The following is a 25256-nucleotide window of genomic DNA, read 5'->3' on the forward strand; positions in this document are numbered from 1 at the left end:
CTGAGATCCAGTTTTAGCTTGAGTAGGAGTATGAAGTAAAGTAAAGAACAATGAAACTGTACAATTAGCCATGCTTCAATGTGAACCGCTTTATGATATCATATGAAGAAGTTGGGGTGATCATAAAGATCATATGATATATAAACAGAGGAGAAGGCACTCAGCTTGGTATGAGCCAACTTCCATTCTGAAGACCAGATTGTCCACCATCAAGGATATACCTCAAAATTTGCACTGCAAGCCATCTATTGAAAGATGAAACTATTCATAAAATTGTGTTGCAGACCCTGGATGGTGGACAGAACTGGCAACCAGATGGGGCAGATGGATCATACAACTCTGGACATTGTGACCCAAACATGGACCCTCTTGTTGTACCTGTTGGTAACCGTTGGTATTTTTCTTCACTGGGACTGTAGTTCCACTCAGCACAGTCTTGCCAAAGGGTGGGAATGGTTTGTGCTGGGATTTAACATTTTCCACCACCACCTTGGATTTCGAGAGTCTAGGTGGAGTTGGTCGGACAGGGGCAGATGTTGGAGGTACTTTCTTCGGGGTGGAAACCTTTTCAACCACATTCTTCACGACTTTGCTCACCGTTGGTTTGACCAGAGGGACTTTGGTAACCACAGTTTTAACTTTGGTGACCTCTTTGACTTCTGCCTTTACTTGGGTTTTTGCTGCTGGAGCTTTGGTGACCACAGCCTTTGCTGCTTTTGTAGGTTCAGGTTTTGATGCTTTTGTGGGTTTAGGTGCCTTTGTAGCTTCTACTTTGGCAGCTGATTTAGCTGCATTGACCACAGTCTTTGCTTTTGTAGTGGTTTCAATTTTTGCCTGATTTGTAGCACCATTACTAACGACTTTCTTTTCTACCACAGTAATAATTTTGCCATTGCCGTTAGCCTTAGCCTCACCATTGACTTTATTCTCAGCTTTGCCATTAATTTTGACTTTAACCTCTTTAACATCGGTGGTAGTTTTGCCATTTCCATTGGCTTTCTTCTCTGCTGTAGCTTTGCCATTGCTGTTTCCATTAGTCTTAGACACAACAGTCAATTTTCCATTTCCATTGGCTTTCTTTTCTGCTGAGGATTTTCCATTTCCATTGACTTTCTTCTCAGCTACAACCTTGCCATTGCCATTTCCATTAACCTTGGCCTGAGCTGTAGGCTTGGCATCAGCTGTAGCTTTGCCATTGCCGTTCGTTTTTGTTACAACAGGCTTTCCATTGCCATTGCTGTTGGCTTTAGCTGCACCATTTACTTTCTTCTCAGCAGCTGGTTTACCATTGCCGTTCTTAGCTGGGGCAGCCGTATGCTTAGATTTAGCTGCTGCTGTTGGTTTGATCTTAGACAAAAGGATCTCTACTGCAGTGGGCTTAGCTTTGGATGGCTTGGCTGTGGCAGACTTGGGAGCTTTGGTGGGCATGGGCGCCTTGACTACAAGTTTGGACAGTCCGGTCTTGGCCGGCTTAGCTGGAGTGGGTTTAGGTTTGACAGCGGTGGATTTAGTGGGGGCTGCTTTTCCATTGAGCTCCTTCTTCTAATATCCGTGATTTTTTTTTGGTTGAGATGTTGTTTAGTATGTAAAAGTGCATATTGACCAAAAGAGAGTGGAGGAAAACAAAGATACATGGAAGGGTTGGGAGGGTTGGGAGGGGGATGAAAAGCACAAACAAGGGATGGACAGAAGGAGAGAGAAAGACAAGAGTGGATGTTTTGAGAAACAATGACATAAAGATGGCCAAGGCTTGGATGATTTACTGAGACTGTACAGGCATTACTGGATACAGCAGATGATTAATACAAGTTTTAAAACAGTAAGGAAAAATACAACTGAAAAAACTACCAGTATTCAAACAAATTGAAAATCGACATTTTGAGAAATTTCACATCTTTGACCCAAGTTATTTAGAGGAGTTTTTGCTGATCTCTCCAGTAATGCCATTCCCAATATTAAATGACAAAGCAGCATCTTTGCGCTAATATGAACTGGAGCCTGTGGTTTGGCAGAGGCACTGAGTGTGTGATTGGTCAGGTGAAGCTGGTGCTAAACATACACACACAGACACACACACACTGTACAAACACACATACACAAAACATACACATCACTAAGGCACTGACCTGCTGTGCTCTCTCTCTCTCTTTCTCTAAAACACACACACACACACACACACACACACACACACACACACACACACACACACACACACACACACACACACACACACACACACGTTATAATGCACTGCAAGACAGGGAAGGTTACTGCTGTTTAGCCATGCAAAGGAAAGAGCGTGGATGCCAGGCAAGCATGCAAATGCATGTTAGTCACATAAAACCACAAAATGAAACAACAGTTCACAGTTAATTCTTACTCTTCATGCTGCTATTAAGAAATTACATGCAAATTAACATTGTCAACAAACAAAAATTTCACCTGAGTAAAACAGGCCATCGCCATGAATATAAACTTCTCAAATATGCAATACAGAACACAAACCGACTTAAAGGAGACATACTGTGGCATACATGCATGCCATATAAAGGTCAGATTTACAACCAAGATGAAAATATGTGCACTGATATTCCCATGTTGACTGGAAAATTGGTATGGAAACTGATAACCCAGAAGTACAGTAGGTGCATGCGGTGATCCTCCAAGACAATTAAAAAATCATGCAAGTATCAAGACAACCCAGACACATGCCCTGGTCAAATAGCATTGCAAATCTAGCTGTGTTTGTTATGATCAGAGTGGAGTTCATCATAAAAAAATGAGGTGCAATCAGAGAAAAGCATTTGAAAGTCAATTCATTATGCACTTCTGTGATCAGCCACTTGGACCAACTCCATCGATCTTGTACACAACGAAAATAAAAACAAAACATATTTACAAAGACAATTTGACCAAGATCAGGTAAAGAAAAGGCTACTCTGGCACGTTCTTACGTGTGTTTCCTATGCTAACTTGTATTTGGCATCAAAGACAAATCACCCAATCATCAATGTATAATCCATTGGTTTGATATGGAAATGTCAGCAGATCCACAAATTAAAATCAGAGATGTTATCAAGTAACCTTTCTTAACAGTCTCAAAAAAATCTTGTAGAGTCCATTATGTGATAGAAAACCTTTGTGACATCCCTTCTTAAACATGAATATGCTCTCCTTAAACAGGATATATGGAGGAGTGAAGTATTGGAACTGGTGTGAAATGAATGTGAGGAAAATGTGTGCATGTGTGTATAACAACACAGCTGCACCTACACCACCCCAGTGCCCCCACTTGGCCACATCTGAACACACACACAAACACACACATATATGACAACATGTAAATGACACGAGGACAAAAAATCATAAGAAAGAAAGGTACTCCTGTGTGACGAAGTCAGTGGAAACGAGTTGGACGAGTGAGAGGTCAACGTGGATTACAGAAAAGGTGAAATGTGAATAAAACAAAGGGGGTATGGAATGATGAGGGATGAGAGAGGCATATGGAATGCTAAAAGTGAAAATGCTTCAATGTTTTTCTTCAAACAAACATTTTAGGGATTATGGAATGTAAATCTTGTTATGCCTCCATTATTCCTTTAATACCTCTCTCTCTCATTCTCCTTCCCTTCCACAAACCCCGCTCCTGTTTTCCCTCTCTCATGCTCCCTCTTTACCTGTTGACTGGGGGCCCCAGGTTGAGGAGAGGGGGACGCAGAGGAGGAGGGAATGCCTGTTGTTTCCTCATAATAATAGGGGTATTCATGGTCATCCTGCTCCTCATCAAAGTACTGAGAGAGATGGGAAGGATTGAAAGATGGGAAAGATGGACGAAGGGATGGGTTGGCAGATGGGACATGAAAGCAAGAGGAATGAAAGGAGAGGAATGCATGAAAAGGGGGAAAGTGGATTTCCAAATGGGAGGTGAACAGAGATTGCAGAGGGCAAAGAGGGAAAAATATAGGAGAGAAGGGGTGAATGTGGGTGACAGACAGCGAGAAACAGCAAAGAAGATAATAATAAAATGCTTAGCTTTTATTTTTCCATTCATCAGAGGAGTCTGTGCTGCTGTTTCAAAAGTGTTAATATTAGAATTGCCCATACACAGACAACCTTGATGAATGAGAAAAATAAAAAAATAAAAAAAATAGAGCAACGGGTAAAAGGCAATGAATAAAACCACACTGATTTATATTCATTCAGAAAGCAGTCATTTCAACAGCGTCAACATGACAGGGTTTGGGACACAAAGTGTTGGAGCTCTGTACAGTGACTGATACACATATTGTATTGACTGATCCAGCATGCAGGCTTATAAAACAAAGATCATGTACTTTGGATGGATGAATGCGGATGAAAATCACCTGCTACTTTAGCTGTGTGACGCAGCTGGTGTCAGGGAACTGTCAGCTCCCAAATATCAGCATGTTTTTGAGAGAAAAAAGGGAGGGAGAGCTTGCAAAGCTTATAATGTACATTATGTGCACAACCAGTCTCAGTAAGCAAAGAGGCTCCACCTTAAGCCATCTTCATGTCAAATGTTTATATGTCTCTATTTAAGCAGAAACCAATCAGAATTTAACTTCATTTGCATGTTTTATGTACTGAATAAATTCTCTTTCTTTCAATCCATGGGAAGAAAATTGGGGAAAGACACGTTGGCTTGTATCATCCTCTTTCCCCTACCTTTCTGTGTTCCATTGCAGAAAAAAAGTAATCAACTGCTGAAATAATTCAAGTTTCTCGAACGCAAAGTGTATTTAATGATGGAAATGTGCCCAGTTTTAGAGTTATAGTTGTGGAAAGGTGTGATATGATAATGTCTCTGCTTTTCTTTATTTACCTCAGGGACACACAGACCGAGGAGGAAAGTGGATGGATACAAACTGTTGACAGGGATGCGTGAGGAAGACAGAAAGGGAGAGCAGCACTTTGATGACATTATCAGATGACCCAAACTGAGCCTGAGGACTTTTTGTTCATTTTCAGAGGAATGGTGCATTTATGTGGCCTTTGTTTTTACAAACTATCATGTAGTGTAGCTTTCCTAACACAAATCATATTTTTTACTGACTAAATGTCTTTAGTCTTCTGAAAGAGAAGATACAACTTTATTTATCCTAAGGGAAATTGCAGTATGTTGATGAATCAGCGATTAAATGAGTTGATTTCATAACCACTTGTGAGAGGAAAGCACACTAGGAGGAGCTTGAAGCAAACTCCAGACAGCAGGAATTTCAAGGACCTTTGTCCTGAATTGTCTTAACTTACCCAGAAGTATCTAATAAGTGACAGCCATGATAAAAAGCGGGATAAACTCTTTCAATTTTATGCATGTAAGGTGCTTAACTCCACTTCCAAACTCCTTTACTGTGGGATACACAAGACCATCATTTAGAAAAGTGCCAAAGAAAAGGAAAACAAAGTCCACAGATTCTGTTTGGGCCTGCTTTATCGGAGCTACGGATGAGCCTACAATTTTATGAATGAGTTGTGTTAGCATAGTGATGTCAGTCTGAGGTTATCCGCTCTGTAATAGATGCTACTCAGTCGTCTAGTGAGTGCTATGGGATTTGTGTGAACAACTGAGACGTCATCCAACAGTAACCTTCATAAGAGGTGAAATATAAAGGCTACTGGAGTTATTGTAGCCTGCATGAAGGTTTTCATGTTCATTGTTTGATAAAAGTTACGTATGTGCGGAGGACCCAATTCTGATTTCATATACGTCTGTGGATGAACATGTGTTGTGGTGATGTTACTCACGTATGTGTTGGGGTCCTGAGCCTGGGTCTTGGGCAGTGGGGAGTCACAGTCAGGGCTGTAGTGTTCACAGAAGTCATAGGCAGCCTGGGGGTTGGAGGCAATCAGCAGTTGCTGGATGTCTCCCTGTTAGAAGATAAAAAACAGATCAACAAAAACCTGTACAGCTACATCATATATTACAGAGCTCAATGACCACTTCTAAAGCAGGAGTCTTCAACGTTCTTTTTTAAGCCAAAGACCCCTTAATTGAGAGTGCGATGGATCAGGGACCCCCTACTACATACTGTATATTGTATAAAATTAAGTTGCATAATAAACTGGGCCTACAATAATGTGTGGGCGGCGTGAAGCCTTTATTCATACCCTTTTTGCAAAGAATACTAAGCTAATAAAATAGCCTTCTAATTGTTGGCATGATTTTATAAATCAAGTTTTAATGTTAAACATACATGTGGCGCAATTAAGGGAATCCTTAGGATTAATGTACAGTCTCTGTGGATGGCTACCTTACCTATAGGCCAGTAAACAGTGGGGATTTATATTTGCTAATAATATGCTGGATTCATGTTAAGACTTTAATACTACAATAATTTGGAGGCCCCCCTGCATTGACTCTGAGGACCCCCTAGAGGTCCCAGACCCCCTGTTGAAGATCCCTGTTTATTACATTTATTAAGTATTGATGTGTTTTTAACTTGAATCAATGCTACCTTTTATGACTAGAACTTGCTACTACGTATTCACAGACATTTAACCAGTTATCAGCCACGCGACCAATAAGCCCATAGTTTGTCTCTTAAAAAGGCCCTCACCTGGAAAACCTCCTCATCAAGCAGACGGGCTCCAAAGATTGTGATGCCATTGGTGTCGACCTCTGCGTTGTTGCCGCGGGGCAGGGCCCGGGTCATCTTCTTCTTGCAGTCCAGCAGCAGTGTCACATTTTTCTTTGAAACGGAGATAGCGATGCGATGCCACCTAGTGACAAGGAGGAGGAACCGAAGGCGAATAAATGTGTACTGCAGGACTACAGGCCTGATTAAAAAGGTATCAAACCAACCCTCAAATCACATATACACTCCAACACGCACACACACACGCACGCACACACTATTCCCAACCACTCACACCCACATGACCCCAAACATGTCATCTCAACCAGTCACAAACTGGTTGTTGCTGTTTACTGACTTGCCATCAGCCAGATTGACGCCTCTGAACAGTGGGTAGTCCTCAGGGGCTGGCTTGCCGTTCTGGTCCTCATACAGGAAAACAGGTGAGCGTCCCATTTCAATGCCCAGCTGCTGGATGCCCTGCTCGCTGTAGATGGAGAGGAGGAAGGCCTGGAGGCCAGCTTGGGCCTTAACCAGAGCCATGATGGAAAAATTCTCTGGGAATGGACCTATTGATAAGAGAAGGGAGGGATGGGAGGAGAGAGAGAGAGACAATGAAAGACGGAAACGGGTAAGATCATGAAGATGGGTCACTGCTCGACTGGTCTGTGGGTATTTCAGGACAGGAAGAAAATGAGAAGGAGGCAGTAATGGAGTAAAGAGCCTGAGAAAAGCTGTACTGTAAGTTGGCTGACCTGGACCTTGCACTAGAGCATGTATTTATCATGGAAAAAAAAGGGAGGCAGGAGGTAAAGGTTTTAAAATAGTACAGATGAACAAGTGATGGCTGACAAAGGAAGAAACAGGGATAAGTAGTGCAGTATGAGAAAATGTGAAAATGACTCCAGTAAGGAGCTTAACGTGATTAAAGTAAGAGGATCTGTGCCAGGATCAACTGATTACAGAATACCACAGTTAGTCCCATGTGAAGCTGGCGTAGATGATGATGACACATTATAACAGGTGGGCAGAGCTGGAGAAGGAAGGCTATATGCTATGCCTCAGAAAATGAGTTGAACATCAGCTTTGACTTTTGAGGATTTCTTAACAACCACAAAAGTGCTACTTTCTCCTTTTAACTCCTTTATCCCAGGGTGTCAGACGGTATTCTTAAGTTCATTTGTTATGGCTCTCCCAGTTTAACTCAGCTCGTGCACTGCAACACATAATTATACGTTATATCCATGAGCAATCTATCATGAGGCACCAAAGCCTCGCTAAACTCCAGAGAGCTTAATTTAAAATACCTCCAAACATAAGTTGCAACCTGTATTTCCAATTATAGGTTTCTACACTCTGGAATTCATCGTAAATAAGTTAAATATTAAGCCCATCCAAAAGCGTACTAGTGTAAAGTACAACACAGGAACATTAATATGTCTGAAAATACATAAATGCACAAAATATTTTTATGATAATACATAACTTTTTGTTGAAATGACCAAGTTATTGAACAAAATACATATAATCAAATTGAGACACTATCAGACCTACTATATTTAATCACAGCATGTAACAGCCTGAGGGAAAACCAGTTATTGAATTTCAATAATGTGTTTTTATTTCACTACAGTATACAATGAAGTAACATGCATAGCCTACCATTTGTTTCTCTTTTTTTCTTAAGAAAATACAGCCTCCGACACTGAACACACAAAACTAAAAGGCTAAAAACCCTGTTTTCTACTAGTCTATGAATAGCTTAGTTTGTTGTTGTTCTATGTTATGCTTTGGTTGGAGGTGTGTGTGTGTGTGTGTGTGTGTGTGTGTGTGTGTGTGTGTGTGTGTGTGTGTGTGTGTATTGCACAAAGTTTTTATGTCCCTTTTGTATGAAGCACATTGTGTTACAATGGTTTGTATCAAATGTGCTATAGAAATAAAGTTTGATTGATTAATTGGTTACGTATTTATATTGTACAACTTGTACTAACTGATGTGGCAGTCCCTTCCAGCTAAAGCCTACCTGAGAAGAGCTGCTTTGTGGGGGCAGAGATCTGGGCCTTCTTGGTGATGCGGTAAGCATGGTCGGGGGTGCCTGAGCGACGGGATGTGCAGAAGCCGGGGACTTTCTTCACGCCCTCGGGGAGAGAGGGGACCTGCAGAGCCCGCAACACATCCACTGGGTCTGAGGAAGAGAGGAGGAGAAGAAAATTGGAATTACATATTTCTTAAACAAGTCATTAGAATAGTTGTTCTGTGTGCGACACAGCAACTCAGTTTACTAAGTAAACAAGTGAACTGTCAAAGCTGAAGCTTTAATCCCCAGCAATCATCAGTGAATTACACACACTTATCACTGCAACATCTAACTTTGAGTCCGGCTTTCTCTGGACAGAGCATGTCATTCTCCAGTTTTTTATTAGTCACTTTCTGTGGATTTAGAGGTGCACGTACAGTACAGCATATCTGCGATGTCTACATTGATGGAAATAAATCTCTACTGCAGCTCTACTTTATGAGTTAAACAGATAACGCTGGTGTATTTAAGCATAAACATAAAATAGATTTTAAAAAACGTATTAATGACACTACAGCAGGCACTGATATATTCTGGCGTCTTCTCCAACAGCTTTTCAGAAGGCCCATGGTACTACAGGCTGTATGGAAATCAATGTAAAAGTCAAGACTTTTTAAAGCTTACTCCTATACTTGTTCCAATGTTGCTGAATCCAAAGTAGAGGACAGTTTTATTTTTCACTGCAGCCATTCTTTGCAGCTGCAGAGACCTAACTTTGCCCAGAGGATCCAAAAAGTTCATCTTGCAAGTAATCTTAAATGTTTTTGCAGCACTAATGCGATATAGGAGCAGGTACAGGTGATGTCCACAATGGCTACCACTGTACATATAGGTATAAAGTAACAAAGGCAGCACTGTGTCCGAGCAAATGGGCCAGAGTCCAAGTCACATACATTAACCACTGCAGGGCGGGTACAGTAAAGCTCAGTTTAAAGCAGAGCAGAGACAGTTCTCTTTATTCTGCTCCCATTTATCAAGCAACTGAAACAAGTGGCTGTTGATGTGAAATTGCTGAGTCGAATGAATATGAGGATACACATGACATGCACAAACAGAAAAATCGCAGGTACACACACACACACACACACACACACACACACATGTAGACGTATGCACACACACAAACACTGTACCCCCAGTCTCACATCCTGTCTCCACTTTCACACGCTGAGGTCTGTTTCTCCACCCTCCGTCTGCACTGTGGTTTGCCTTGTTGGCTTTCTCACGTTGCTCAAAGGCACTGCGTCAGTCTGTGTGTTTCAGTTTGAAAAGCATGGCTTTAACTTCTGGGATTCAGGGTTTCATTCCCTTTATGACTTTTGGATGAACGCAACCACATTTCTTATGTTATACTTAATTTCCCTACATGGGATACTAAACAGCAATCAAAAGTTGCAATACTACAGAGACAGAAGGAAATTCTAAAGTAAGTCACAGTCCCGCTATATGCATCTATAAAAAAAAGAAGAAGTGCTACCTGATGTTCAATGCTCAGTGTTAGCTTCATCCCCTCTAAAGTCTTACTGTTTTGGAAGCAAACATATTGAATGAACTGATAATCTTAAACATTAGTTTGACACTCATGTCAGCGCTAATTTCACCACAGTAGGCATTACATTTTAATAGGGTGGATGTCTAATTACTCACTTGAGTTAACTTTTACTGTCTGGTTACAGAACAGTGTTGCTCAGTCTTGTCCAAATCATGCTTATTGAGATAATTGGTTATTTAAAAATTGGCTGTTCAATGTGTTTCTGTTGAAATGATCATTTTTGTTATTTCACCTCTGCATGCTACGCATTGTTTGTTTATCTTCTCCCAAGATGCCGAGCTGCTGTGTACCCTGCCGTCTAATTCAAGTGGAATGACAAATATGCATGACACAAATTCTGCCAAGGTTTGAAAACAGAAGGTTTGCACACACTTTAAAAATATTTTGCAGCCAGAGAACCCAAATCGCATGCGATTATAAAATCTATCTTAGACAGTTACAACACCTTGATGGGTCCCTATGGTTTTGAAGTGAGGCAGCTATAAAGTTACATTGTGCAACAACACCCAGTATTCACATTTTCCTGAACTCCATTATCCTCCCTCACTTTTGGCTAGCCTTCCTGTGTTTGAGGTGCACCAAAGAGCCAACTTTGCTTTTAACAGACAATTAAATTCATTTACAGCCAGCCCTGCTGTGGCACTTCCCATAATAAACTTATGGTGGCAGTGATGCATTGACTGTATAAAAACTACAACGCTGATGAAAAGATAACAACCAAGCCCTCCTGCAATGCAGTCTGTAAAATTACACGTTTGGATTTATTTTCATTCAACAGCCACATTAATCAACAATTATTACATGTACGCAGAAATGATGTAATCATGCACACCTCAGCATGTTGTAAAAGTACAACAGAGCATGGAACAGCATGGCACTAACACAATGAGGGAGCCCATCCCCACTATTGCTAAATATATCACCTACTGGTACAGTAAGGAACTGTACAGTGCAAAACCACAGATGGATGCAGCTTATGCACCACTCTTATTTAACTACAATGTGTCAGCTGGAGGCACAGCTGTCCATTTAAAATGGAATGATAGTTTGCGCACGTACATTAACATTAATCTGCCGACTCCTCTCGTCAAAGTTATCACCGCCACTTACGATGCTCTGATGGGGAAGTTTCCTTGTGTTTGTCCTAACACTCAGACTGATCCCATCAGTGGTACGTGTGTTTAGGTGACACCTAGTGTCTCAGAGTCAACATTTAGTCAAATGGACCCACAGATGGTAATATTTAGTCAGACAGAGCAAATGGTGCATTGATGTTGCCTCAGGGTGTCTAGACCACAGTCCATTAACGTCACTCTACACCACGGAGAGAAAGAGGAAGAGAAGGGGGTAAGAGGAAGACATGAAGTGAGGAAGGAGGTGAAAAAGAAAAGGATGTACAGTATAAGCCATACGTAAGGAGGATGGAAAGCTTAAGTTAGATTGAGTGATATCATGATGCTACATGAACCATCCAAACCAGAAACTTCCCTAAGAAGGCGAAAATGAACAGAGATTAGTCAGTGAAAGTGGAAACGTGAGACAGGTAAAAACAGAAATGAAGACACATATGAAGAAGAGGGGAAAAAAACTGTTTTCCCAGATGTCAGTGTCTTTAGTGGACTTTAGTTCATGACATGTTGTAACATTCAAAATGGAAGGGACAGGAAAACAATAAGGTTGTCTTTTTCCCCCAGACTTTCTGTGCAATTTCCAAACTTTTCAAACTTTCCAATACCTGAGCGACATTGAATTTGTTTTCCATGCTTTTCAAGACTTTTGCACATCTGCACAGGAATGCTGGGAATGAGAAAGCGGTTGAGGGTTAAAAGGCGGGAGGGCAGAGAGAGGACGAAGGAGGGAGAGAGCGGTTCAGGCAAAGGTGCAGTGTATGTGTGTGTATTTTGAGGGGTCAGGCAGTGACAGTAGACAGCGTGGTTCTGTGATGGCAGGATACTGGATCAGATTGCAGCCTGAGCTCCCCCAGTACCCCCAGTACAATGTGCCGCTCTGTTCCCTGCTGCCTGCCCAGCTCACATCTGCAGCCGGGGCCCTTCCTGCCTGGAGGACCACAATCACGACAAAAACACACCCACAAAAATAACACACAGGGCCACAGAGGTACATAGCCTCACACAGCCCAGGCAGGGAAAACTGCACCAACACACCTTGTGAGATGAGGAGTGGCAAATATGAAACTAGACAAGGTAGAAAAACAGAAAGCCAGGGGAATAAACTCTCTCTCTTTACTTTCTTTCTTCTCCCTCTTCCCACTCCATCGGTCTTTCTTACCATAAGCGCTCACAGATGGCTGCAGCCTTTTGATGTAAACGCGGGCCAATTACACACTGCTATCATTAAGACAGGAAACAGGGCTCCCAGACACGTGAGGGCAGTTACAACCGCCGCTGTAGGTAAAGATTACAGTAGCCTGTACAGTTATCCCGACTGACAGCTGCACTGACTGAAATGAAAAAGGCCATTTTCAGTTCAAATGGCACTGAGAGAACATTAAATAGTGCTTTAATAAAGTCATGATGTTACAATATGAAGCTGAGGCTCAATAAATACCAACATGTCAGACATTTACAAACACCGTGGCTCGACTTCACTGAACCCAAAATAATTTCTTAGGCAAAATATTTTGATTCAGTGTTTAATCCTTTCATTGAGCTAGTATGTAAATCCCTGAAAGGGATGTTAAATAATCTGAAATAATGATATGCTGTTTGGTGTATAAAGGAGCACTGTGGTAAATGTGCAGGTGCCCCAGGGCTGAAACAACCATATATACTCTAACCCACTCAGTTCCACACATCCACAAATGACCAAACATGCGGACCACCATCTTAATACGACCTGATAGAAAACACATGTGATACCCAGGTTGGCAGGCACACTGTAAAATGAGGTGTGCTGCTAAAACTGCAATATTTTTCAGCACTGTTTGTATTACTGTAGTTCACCCCGGCCGCCACTAGATGGAGCTAAAAGAGATTTAATTAACTTGGTGACATGCTTCACTGTTAACAGAGCATACAGTCAGACTCTGTTGAAAGGCTTGAACACACACACACACACACACACACACACACACACACACACACACACACACACACACACACACACACACACACACACACACACACACACACACACACTATGCATACAGACTCACTCACAGTAGTGTGAGAAAAGCAATGCTAATGCTTACTGAACAAGTAACTATTAAGCAGAGTCTGTATATTCTGTCAGCTAACAGGGTAAATGAGTTGACTGACAGATCACACACACACACACACACACCTCTTCTGTCTGGACACACAGATTAGGACCTGCATGCACATGACACATCAGCTGAGAAACACTGGTCAAGAGAGTTTGCACAGTAAAGGGATTCAGCTCGTTGGGTTTCTCATAAAGCCAACATGAAACACTGAGCAAACCCCAAATTCCTACATAATAGGAATAACAGACTCCTGTGATGGGTCGCATATAATGATCATATTCCATATATATTCCATCCTTTTATGTATACCTGATTATTATTTAGGCTGGGGCCTATCACAACATGCATTGAGTCAGAGGCAGAGTGCACTCAGCTCAAGCTAAAAAAAATGACCAAAGAGAATCCTGGGTGATTTAAATATTACGAATATGCTTCTATGTTGAAACCTTAGTATATGGCATGAACACACACAGCCATCTCGGCCCCCTGAGCCCAGGGTCATCATACTACTTCATGCTTGTGTGAGGTGACAACTGAAAACCTCTCCTGGTCTTCCTGCCTTATATGCTCTGTGTAACTATTTCTAAGTGTGCATATGTGTGTGTGCCCTTTCTTCTTTTAGTACAGCTGTGCAAAATACCAGACACACACTCCAGCTGACATGTTGACCCCTCACCTCTCACCTTTACACAACGACCACAGTGTTAAGACACAGAGCAAGAGGGACATGCAATATTGACCACAGATTAACACACATGGATGCACAAATTTATCTGACCACCAAAGTTTCTGTCTCAATAGTTGAGTCTCCTGGCATTTTCCTGGCTTTTTTCAGGGGCCTGAGATGAGAAAAACATGAACATAAGATCTCCAGAAAGCATCATACATTACAAAAAGTTAAATATAAAACAAATTTTAAAACTGAAAAGCATAAACTAAACTCCAGTTGTTTCTCAATCACCAGCTGTCTCCCCATCCACCCAGCTGACCACGACGGCTAGGCGTATAAGCTACTGTAGGTTATAATTTTCAACATGGTGCTCTGTAGTTACGATTTATTTATAATGCCTTGTGTACTCAGACAGAAAATCCATTATGAGTACTTTACATTATGTATATGGTATAAATAAAGAGTTTGGTTTGTCACTGTGGTGTTAATTATCATGTAGCCATATGACAGTGTCTGGGCAGCTGCTCTGAAAGGAAAAAGACCAATACAGAACTATTCTTTGTGTTATATGAATGTACTGTAGGTAAATCCTGAACATAATGACAGTGAGGTGATCGTGCCATCACAGAGGTTTCAACGAGTCCATCCCGTAATACCAGAGGACTCAATAGCAAATACAAAAGTTACATTTGGAAGTTCAAAACAGATTGGAATATAAAAATTAAATAACTTGAGCAATTCAAACCCAAATGGTGCTGCATACAGTATAATGAGGGATTTCCATTAATGATGATAATTACAATGTCTACACTGCATAAAAAGTCTTAAAAACTGATTAAAATAATCAAAGTAAAGTATGCAGACAGCAGTGTTACTGAGGAGAAAAGAGATTCCGAAATTCTAGCGAGTTCATTCTAGTGGAAAATCTGTCAAATGTCATTTTTGAATAGAATCGAACAGCATCTCGGTTGTCCCCACGTCAAAACAGCAATCTTAAAGAATGTTGCAGGCACTTTCTGTAAGAACAGAGAACTTGAAAAGTCTAAAGATTGCTGAATGTATGCAAGTTGGTTTTACTTGTTGGAGGAAGCTTTTAGAAAGGACACAAAACTTAAGGAAAGTGGAACATTACGCGTCTCACAGTGAAACTAAGCATGCCATCAATTCACATAGTATATAAACACCAAACCTGCATTTCAGGTTTAATCCTTTATCATAGTCAAAGAACTTCTCTATTACAAGAGTATTCTTTTTTGCTACTAAGATCCATACTTTAGCTTTTTATCGTGCTTTTTAGCTTTTTACACCTGCCTCTATCTGCCCTAATTTTATAGGGTCAGTACTAATGAATTCCACATTCACTCCATGTGGTTTATCCGTCACTACGGTTCTGTGCCAACATTAACTGTGTCGCAGCCTTTCATCATTCCCTCCATTGAGGAGCTGCTGCCAGCGTATGCCCAAGCACTCTACTGTCCCCTGTGTACCATTATGTGGTCTGTGCCAGTCTGTGTGTGTGCTGCGCTGATGCTGCCAACGTGTATCATGCTGGAGTCTCGTGTGGTTTCAGGGCTGGAGGCCACAGTCTTACTTTGGACCTGAGGGTAGATACTCACACCACAAGGCCTACATGGGACCCCAGGACCCTGACCAGGAGACAGTCAGTGGTTCTCTGTACCTTACGATCACATAGGGCAGACAGTCAGCGACGGCACAAGTTAGAAGCCCATTGATGTGCCTGTACTGAATGGTCAGACTGCACAGCTCAGCTCTGATTGCACTTGCATGTCTTACACTAAACTGTTACACAGCGTCACTGTAACTCTGTTTAGGTTCAACTGATATCACATTTTACTGCTGACATTATAATTGATGGAAAGCTGCCAATAGTTGAGATTCGACGATCTGGACCATTTTACAGCAAAACAAAAATGATATCCCACAAAGTTTTTATGACATGTTTTATAACCCCCAGCCAATATATTTATATATCTTTATTTAATAACAGTGATCAATGGTATCTGAATACCTACATTTATTTCAGAGTCTAAGCCAGAGTTGACAAGTCTGACTTATAATAAACAGAAGTGTAACAGCAGTGGGCCTGCATCACATAATAATCATTATCACTGTCTATAGCTACACCTTTTTAGTGTGGAAATCCCCACATCCGAAATCTACACTACATTCCAGGGATCTTTATAGGTGTAATTTAGCTGGAAAAACAAGTGTGAGGAGATGGTGTGATAGTGGGAGATGCAAAATCAAATATCTGAAAACTACGCTGTGTAAAATAGATGAACACAGGAAATAAATACTACAAATCCTGTTGTCCTTTTACTGAATATCTGTTTTGGTTGCTGCACTAATGCCACCAACACTTATTGATTTACGTCCATTGCATAGTTAGAATGATTAATCCATATCTGAAGGTTAGTAAGAGCACAGTAAACAGCTAGGTTGGCATTACTTGCAGGGTGTAATGATTGGGTTGCTTTTGCTGGCACATTTTTCCTTTTCCTGTAACTTCATCCCAATGCATGCTGGGATAGGCTAACAGTCTGCTTGTGAGCCTTATCAGAAAGTATCAGGTTTGGAAAAAGAATAAAGAAATGGTGTATGTTACTTATATTATTGGATAATTGGGGCTAGATACATTAGGCCACTTCAGATAGTCCCACATAAGTTGTGAAATATATATTTTAAACCCTCTTATGTCTTCTAACATACGATAGACTGAATTGTGGAACTTTCCGCTCATCCCATTTCAAGCAAACAACTATCGTAAACCGACATTTAAAACTATTTTCAAATGGATAAACTGTATTGATGTCTGGAAAAGAGATGTACATTAACATTACAGCACATCGCTGGTCTCCGCACCCTCCTACACTGACTTCCTAGAAGCAGCAAAATAACAGTGACTGGGAATAGCATCCTATAGCCTGTCATTATAAAGTTGGCACGCTCTCCCGCCATCCTTGTACATCTTCTGCTAAAACAGAATGCCTTGGAGGAACGACGCCTAACTATCCACACACACACAAAACACAAAATCATCACCTTTGAAACCGAGGAAGGAAGATCTATCTTCTACTCACTGTGTTCGCTGAAGTCTACGGTGCTAATGTGGTCTTCTCTGAGAAAGGCCTTTTACGAGTTCCCAGTTTGAGGGGATGTTATGGTTTAGAGCCGAGGCCTCAGAAGTTTTTATGTGTATCTGAGCTTTGATTTCTGTGTGTTTTGATTTTACAACCACAGTCTGGGTCTTATCTGTCCATGCAAATGATTCATCAATTTATCTGTGGTTGGTGAGTGTGTCTAGCGTACAGTCACAGTCTCCTAGCCAAAAAGATACTTATAAGCCTCTCAATAGTAGTTCTGAAAAGGAAGAGTTCATTTTTTGTAGGCTTCAAACCAGCAGTTACTCAGAGAAGTGATGAATGTGAAAAGGAAATGTCAGTAATGTAAATTCCCACTCAAACTAATCTATTTTAAAGGCATCCGTAAACTGAGCCTAAATCAGTGCCAGTGTGCACATATTCAGCTGTCCACTTTGTTAATAGTCTGGAAACTGGATGACAATAATGATATGGTAACCAGCATTAAGAAAATAAAATAAAATAGAACACTTTGAGAGAAGGGACATTTTTGCCCCAAATTCAGTGTCCTATGCAGCCGGTCCTCCCAGGCATGGTGTTCCACCACCAACGTAGCAATCTTACATTACTCATGGTTAAGTTTAGGGTTGAGCTATGGCTGCAGTGTGGTTTGTCAATCTTGGCAAAGGAGGTAGAATGTAAATGCAGAATGAGAGTATAAGCTCTGCCTGGCAAACAAGTCTGGTCAGCCAGCTGAATGTTTAGTGATATGCGAGTTCTTTCTGGATCAACCAAATCTAATTTTTGCAGAAGGAAGTCATTTGATTAATAAGTTAAAAAAGTCAACTGCCAATTCCCACCCACCAAAATTATTTGAGGACTACATGAAAAGTTGAATCTTATTGGTGACGGCTCATAGTTCTTCATCTAAGTGCTGAAGAAGATGTGCAACGCAATCTGATGGGGAAAAGGCATCTGACTAGCCAAGACTAGCCAGTACTAAGTGATCAAACTGGACACATGGGTAAAAAAAAAAAAATAAAGGAGACAGAATGGATGTGGATCACTAGAGCCACATGGCTCATGGGAAAAATGATGACAAAGCAAAGGAAAAACCAAAGGGACAAGGTTAAAGCTGCCAGACTGGGTCACATGTGACCAACAGAAGCCTGAAATACCACACACTTCCATACAGTCACAGGAATGAGCTGTCAAAGGCCTGCTCCTCCGCCACACATAGTAGATCCATTCACCAGCAGAGAGAGAGAGAGAGAGAGAGAGAGAGAGAGAGAGAGAGAGAGAGCGGGGTTATGTTATGTTTAGCCAAACTGAGACAGACTTCCCATTGAGGAGCGCTCTGCTTTGAAATGAGGTTGAGGAACATCCATGTCAAGAAAATATTGCCCTCTGATTTTCTCCTCCTTTGAACAAAACTCTGCTTTCATGCCTTCCTAGGCCGACTGCTCTCTGGGAGCCTCATCCATTCCTCCTCCCGTTTTTCAAGTCTTCATTCTCTCTGGGAAGAGAGAATAAACATGAAAGATCCTGACCGCTTTCTTCTCTAAATCGGTCGCTTCACTGCTTGGGTGGGGCGCTGTTATAGTTTACACTAACATCTGTGATGCGGCACCACACTGCGAGCCCGGGAGCGCGCAAACAGTCGCAGCGCGCAAACAGTCGCACCGCGCAGTGGCCCAGCGCGTGAGGCCAACTCCACTGTGAGCGCCCAAGGGACGCTGCATGCCTGTGCACGCAAAGAGCACGCACGCGCTAACAGGTAAAAAGGAGTGTTGTATTTGCGTCACTCTGACATTATCACAGGGTCAGGTGATTAAAATGCTTTTCTACAAGCAAACGAACGCCTTTGCGCGCACAGCGTCTATAAGCATCCTTTAACATGAGAAATACAATCTGCACGAGGTGTGGCACACAGAGGCACATTAACATTGATGTGGTATACATTTCCACACCCTGGACTGCGAAAAAACATCCATAGCTTACAGACGCATATGCACAAACAGAACTGTACAAAGCGCACACAGACACGGAGACACTGGTTGCTTTCACTCCCAAACCCATACGAGCGAGCTGCTCCGCCGCATAATAACCTATTCATAAAAAAAGCAAAAAAATGTCTCAGGCTTCCGCCTCCAAAATACACACGGGAGACGACGGGAAGGTGCAATCGCCTCTCGCAATCTGAAATTGGAAACGGGGCCAAAGAATACACTGGAGGAGGGCAATTTATGGTACAAAAGCCCCCTTGGTCCGTAAACTGTCCCAGCAAGTTCTACAAACGAAGAATAAAGAGCCATTGATCCACCTGTCCACTGCAACTTAAAGCCAATTTATTTCTCTAAAAAAAATACTTCGTGTAAAGCAAACCTGCTTTCGTGTTTCTGATCATAATCTGCATGATGTGTCTCAGCCAAAGGAGTCAAACTTATCATATAGCCTAAGTAGGCTATAGTTAGAAAACATATGTTCCAACTAACTTCAGATCCACTGAGCCAAATCGTAATTAAAAATGTTAATTAGCCTAAAACCTCACAGCATGTATTCAAACATCACAATTAAAGTCGTGTTGCACTTCAAAAATTAATCATTAATGCACTGCTCTTTAATTTTATTCATTTCCTTGGCGCGTGCCATTCCGCATCAGAAGTCTTCAGTCAGATCAGAAGCGATCTGGACTCAGGTGAATCAATGGAGACTCTGTGTTAAAAATAACTCAAGACGACTAGCGGTCCGTCAGGGAACTGCAGCGCATACAGATCATTCCTTTTAGGTGAACTGATCTAAACTGCGCGGAGTGAAATATAATACAGCCATGGGGGAGTGTGTGTGTGTGGTTGGGGGGGACAGAACGTAAAACCTTAAAGTAAAATAATACTGATAAATTCCGACTGGGAAAATGTTCGCAATCAAACCCAAATGGCTTCTTAATATGATTCTACTTTTATTTGTTATAAGGAATACAAACATAGAATGTTGTTCTTCAATGGGGGAAAAACGCAAAATCAACTTTCCATGAATGCTTATGGTCACATCCCACAAACGTCCTACAGAAATCCCTCCTCCCTGCACAACCATAGGCAGTGATGGAAGGACTGGTGCACAGGCTGAGCTGGTAAACATTCAGCCAACAGCCTGTATCCACAGCCCAGTTTACTCACAGACCAATGTTCAGTTGCAATTCAGGAGAAAAAAAAAAATCATAGTAAAAATGTCATAAACGGTCGACAAAAGCTCCCTAAAAGCGAGTGAAGCAGCTCTTTGCACCGTCCTACCCCATGCCCCCCTGCGGATAACGGGCCACAGAAGTGCGTAAAATGAGCCCCATCCTGTTAAACCAAATGTGTTTCTTAGTAGTGAAACAGAATTTATCGGAAAATAATAAAAGATAAAGTCAGCAGCAGGCAAGTTGTTCAAAATGGAAAAAAGCACCTGAAAGATTGAGCTCAGCGGCTATTCGCAGCACTTGGCGAGGTGACACCTGTCAGCAGGCTGCATGCAATGCGCACCCACAGAGGGACAGTCGGGGAAATGATGTCCAAAGAAGCGACAAAAAAACGTAATAACGCGTGTGTATGTTTTCCTGCAGCAAAAAGCAATTCATGTGCTTTTATAACGCCTCTACTCCATGGCCAGTGGCTGATAGTGACCGAGTGTCCATTATCGGACAGGGTTTGTTAAGGCTAGCGAGAATTCAGCTACCCGATAAGAAAAACAACCTTTTTTTTTAATGCAAACACAAAATAACAATCAGATTTATTCTTCATTTGTTTTATGGGATGGACCTTTAGAGACACAGCGCCTAAAATATAGCTCAATTATCGGACACTTAGATTTCCATCGCATCACTTATTCGTATTTTCCATCTAACTTCTGTCTATTACCAAATCTCACTGTCACATAAGGCCTTTAGGAACAAGTCAGAAAACACAAGTCGCCCTGGGATGAAAATAAGCAGAGATACAATATGCAGGTATCGACGCAAAAAAACTAAAACAAACACTATTTAGATAGGATATTGGGATAGTGTGGGTCCATTGCTGTTGGGCATTGTTGACTTGACCACATGTCTTGGATAAAATGGAAAAAGCACGCAGGTGCGCACGTGTCCGATAATGGACTCATAATGGATTCATTACGCACAATAAATCCAGACAGCGAAAAGTAAAGTCGCCTTAAACGGAAAAAAAACACACTAAAGATGGGTAAATAATACGACCAAGTCTCGTTTAACAAGCACAATAAACATCAAAACTGTTGATAAGAGAACCCGTCTTACCTGCCCGAACCACGGTCGTTTGGCACACGGCGAGCGCCACGATTACCAAGGCAAAGGATGAGAAGTCCATGCGCCATGGTCTCCGTTTCTTACGGAAGGGACAATCTCCGGTATCCATAGTGTTGCAGTAGTTTGCCGGCCTGGTTGAGCTGTAAATGTAGGATATGGTGGAAGTTATCCGCTCACAGAAAGCCAGCCGACGAGAGGGACCCGACTGACCCTTCTGCGAGGCAACAGACAAAAAGGCACGCCTCTGGAGACGTCTCTGCCTCTCTCCCGGAGACTGTCCTTAATGAGTGACCTATGTATGTCTATCTTAATGCACAAAACCTAAACACTAAAGGGGGTTTGGGGTGAATAAATATCTTTTATTTTAACGTTTAACCCCTTAGTGCTAAAGCCCCATTGAGTCAGACTGGGTACGAGTACCCAAAGTGGAGAGAGCAGCAGAGAGAGACCTGGAATCACGCTCTCTCTCTCTCTCCCTTCTCTCTCTTTCCCTCTTCCCTTCTTTACTTACACACTTACTCCCACGAAGAGTGAGAACATGTGTGTGTGTTGGTGGTGGTGGGGGGGGAGAGAGAGAGAGAGAGAGAGAGAATGGCAAAGGAGAGAGGGAGAGAGAGGGCGTGCGTAATTGCGCCCTGGGCACATACGTTGATCTACGTGTAAGGAGGAACGTCTGAGATTGTGAACTAGAGTTTTTAATGATTGGCCTATACACATATTTCACCTCAGACATCATTTTCTGTCTGTCTCGGATTCTCACTGAACTAATCCTAAACAGAGTATTACAGTCTCTTTACCTTTTCTACTTCCTGCTGTCTTGACTTTGTATCTGTGGCATGAAAAGACCGCCTTTATAAACCATGAAGAACCGGTGGTAGATAAGACAGCAGGACCACTCACCACGCTGTGTGCCAGCAGAGAAGAGTGAGCGTTCGGCCAGCCAATCAGGCTTCTGTCCGCGCAACTCAACACGCCCCTTTCACGCAATCCTTGGAGCTCTCCTCGCGTTTTGATTGGTCAGTCCCACGTGGCCTTGTTTTGCAGCGTCAGCTCTCAGGTGTGCATGGAGAGAGAGATAGAAAGAGTGAGCCAGAGAGCGACAGAGACAGAGATAGAGAGACACAGAGAGAGAGAGAGAGAGAGAGAGAGAGAGAGAGAAAGAAAGAAAGAAAGAAAGAAAGAGAGGCCCAAGAAAACCAGACTGTTTGTAAATTAGAGTGTAGTGTGTAATGAACTTGTGTCCAGTCCTATCAATTCTTTGGAAACAATGTTTTTACAAATCAATTTGTTAAAAGAGTCTATGATGCTTAAGTTAAGTACAGATACAGTACATGACACACAACACTTGACATGCTGCTCAAACAGTTTGGGGTTGACAATTGGTCAAAATAATTAGCATTAATAGGTGAAGGTATGTGACAAAATATTATGTTTTTTTTTTAAACATTTCTATGTCCCAAAATGCCCACGACCACAACCAAGTGAAAGAATATAAACCGGAAGAAATGATCATTACCTAGAGTTAGAGAAACTTAAATAATCTATGCCAAGGAGCACTGAAGCTGTTCTGGTGGCGTGTAGTGTTTCCAGGGCGTTGAATGTCCAATAACTAAGCACCACTCAGGTTTAGATCAGACTGGCCCTTCCTCCCACGCCAAGACCCCTGCCTCCACCTGCTGCTCAGCTGACTATGCACCGCACCCCTACACCTACCAGGTAGTGGACTTCTTCAGGCTCAGACCAACCAGGGTACAGACCCGGGCACCATGCACTCTCCTGCAAGCTCCTCTCCCAGGTCTGACTCCAGGATGGGCTGCTTTTCCTGGTCCAGGTGAGGTTTTCTAGAAATAATGATATATTTCAGACCTTTTTAATATCTATAAATTGAAAATACATCTGACAAATGAATACACTATACAGTATAATTCTCAGAAGTCTCCTGCAACCCCAATTATTAGGGATAAGGCTGGTGTTGTTCTCTACTTTTCTTATTGTCAAGAAGCCCAAATCAACAATATTTTCATCTGCTTCTCAATAATTTCTGACTTCCATTTACAGCTGAGCAGCAGCTAAACAGCTGAGCACTGTAGCTTTAAGGAAATGTTACTCAAACAGGAATAATTGGGGGAAATCACCAGGCATCCTTTGTGGCAAAGAAATGGCGCCTGACAAGATACTGAACTCCATCGCAACAACACAAACTAAAGAATTACCAGAGGCAATAGGAACTGAACATTATAAGCGTCACAAAAGTAGTATTTACTTTAATGTTACTGGATTGGATTACATATGAAGCATATATGCTTTTGTCACATCTGTAAGTCACACCACATGCTTTGCCAAGAAAAGTTTAGTCTTCAAGCCACAGATTCTATTTGCTACTGAGAAGATATCAAACCACTGGGACAAACTTTAAACCAACTTTAGCAGGAACCTCAAAGAGACATTCCTTTCATAATCGTCAAAGACACTTTCATATCCCTACCTGCCATAAACACTTAATAGCATCTCCTATATTTCAAAGCTATCCCCTGTGCTCTGCTGTCTGCCTTGTAAAGGTTTCTATAGTCACTAAGCCCAAGGTTAGTGACTTTCTTTGAATGCAGACTCCACATGCAGAAAGCAGCAATTAACCATAATTATCCCTTGATGCTCTATAGCACACTTTCTAACTACCCTTCCTCCCCCCATTTCTGTCTGATTCTCTGAGGGGCAAGGGGATTGTGTTTGCTTTCTGAGGCATATTCATGACAACATCTCCTCACTATCATTCTTTCTAAAGGGGCTTAGGAAAGAAAATGTAAAGGCAAAATAAAGTAAAACTTAATGGTCTTCCTTTGCTTTACCTTTGAGAGAAACATTTGTAATATGTGTACGTAAATTGGCCACGTTTAAGGATATCAGCATAATATCCTTCCCATTGACTAAATATTTCACAGTGATTGAACTTATCAAGTGAACCATTCCAGTTTGGTTTATATGTTCACAGTTCCTTAAAAAGAGCCCTTCACCCTTGCATGACATATATGCATACAATTATCAATTTTATAATTATTCCACACACAGCCCCTTATTCCCATACGTCCCAATACCAGTTAATGATTCTGAGTTAATATTCCACAGAGGGTCCTACATTTGAAATTCTCTGCCTTTAAATTTTTTTTGTCTTCACAGTATTTTAAATTAGCTCTGAAATGACTTCTTCCATACAACCATATGTCCCTTGTCATACAAATCTAAAGGCCTAGTATGATTATTACTTTTTTTACTGTTTTCATAATTTGTGTTTATTTTCTCCTTCATCCTTATTGTCTTATGCAAACTCTGTTAATGATAGTGTTAGTGTACTTGTATCACTGTACGAATTGTCCGTGCATCAAGTGTTCTTGATGTTGTTTTTAGGCAATTCTCCTTCACATTCCCAAATTATATATATATATATATTTTTTTTTTTTTTAAAGAAGCATATGTGTAAATAAAGAAACAAAACTATAGTACTGCATATACCATAAACCACAGAGTGGAGGCTCTCCAGGTTTCTGCTAGGGCTAGCTACATTTCTTTTGATACAATGTGGGATTCATTTTTGGACCCAGGGGTTCATAAGATGACTGCCTCCACCATCTCTAATCTCTTTCCCCAAAATACACGTCTACTGGATACTAATTTCCAGAGAAAGAAAAAAGGGACACGCTTAAAGTACAATTGCCATGGTTTATCTTCTGTTCAGC

The 25256-nt window shown here is 41.6% G+C and overlaps 1 protein-coding gene across 5 annotated transcripts in view; it reads right to left on the reverse strand.

The window, feature by feature from the left end:
* Positions 1–22019, reverse strand: part of col11a2 (collagen, type XI, alpha 2) — a 50833-nt gene extending 28814 nt beyond the window's left edge. For 3 of the 5 annotated variants that reach the window (XM_039820740.1, XM_039820739.1, XM_039820738.1), the window contains exons 1-6: positions 21517–22019; positions 8620–8781; positions 6955–7165; positions 6579–6741; positions 5767–5889; positions 379–1542 (exon numbers count right to left, since the gene is read on the reverse strand). In XM_039820740.1, coding sequence (XP_039676674.1) covers positions 379–1542; positions 5767–5889; positions 6579–6741; positions 6955–7165; positions 8620–8781; positions 21517–21634 — 1941 coding nt within the window. In that variant the 5' untranslated portion in view covers positions 21635–22019. The remainder of the gene's footprint in view (positions 1–378; positions 1543–5766; positions 5890–6578; positions 6742–6954; positions 7166–8619; positions 8782–21516) is intronic. The other 2 variants (XM_039820742.1, XM_039820741.1) reach the window with 1 other exon arrangement.
* Between the last annotated feature and the right edge of the window lie 3237 nt (positions 22020–25256).

The sequence above is a fragment of the Perca fluviatilis genome, chromosome 13 (assembly GCF_010015445.1).
Source record: "Perca fluviatilis chromosome 13, GENO_Pfluv_1.0, whole genome shotgun sequence".
NCBI classification, from domain to species: domain Eukaryota; kingdom Metazoa; phylum Chordata; class Actinopteri; order Perciformes; family Percidae; genus Perca; species Perca fluviatilis.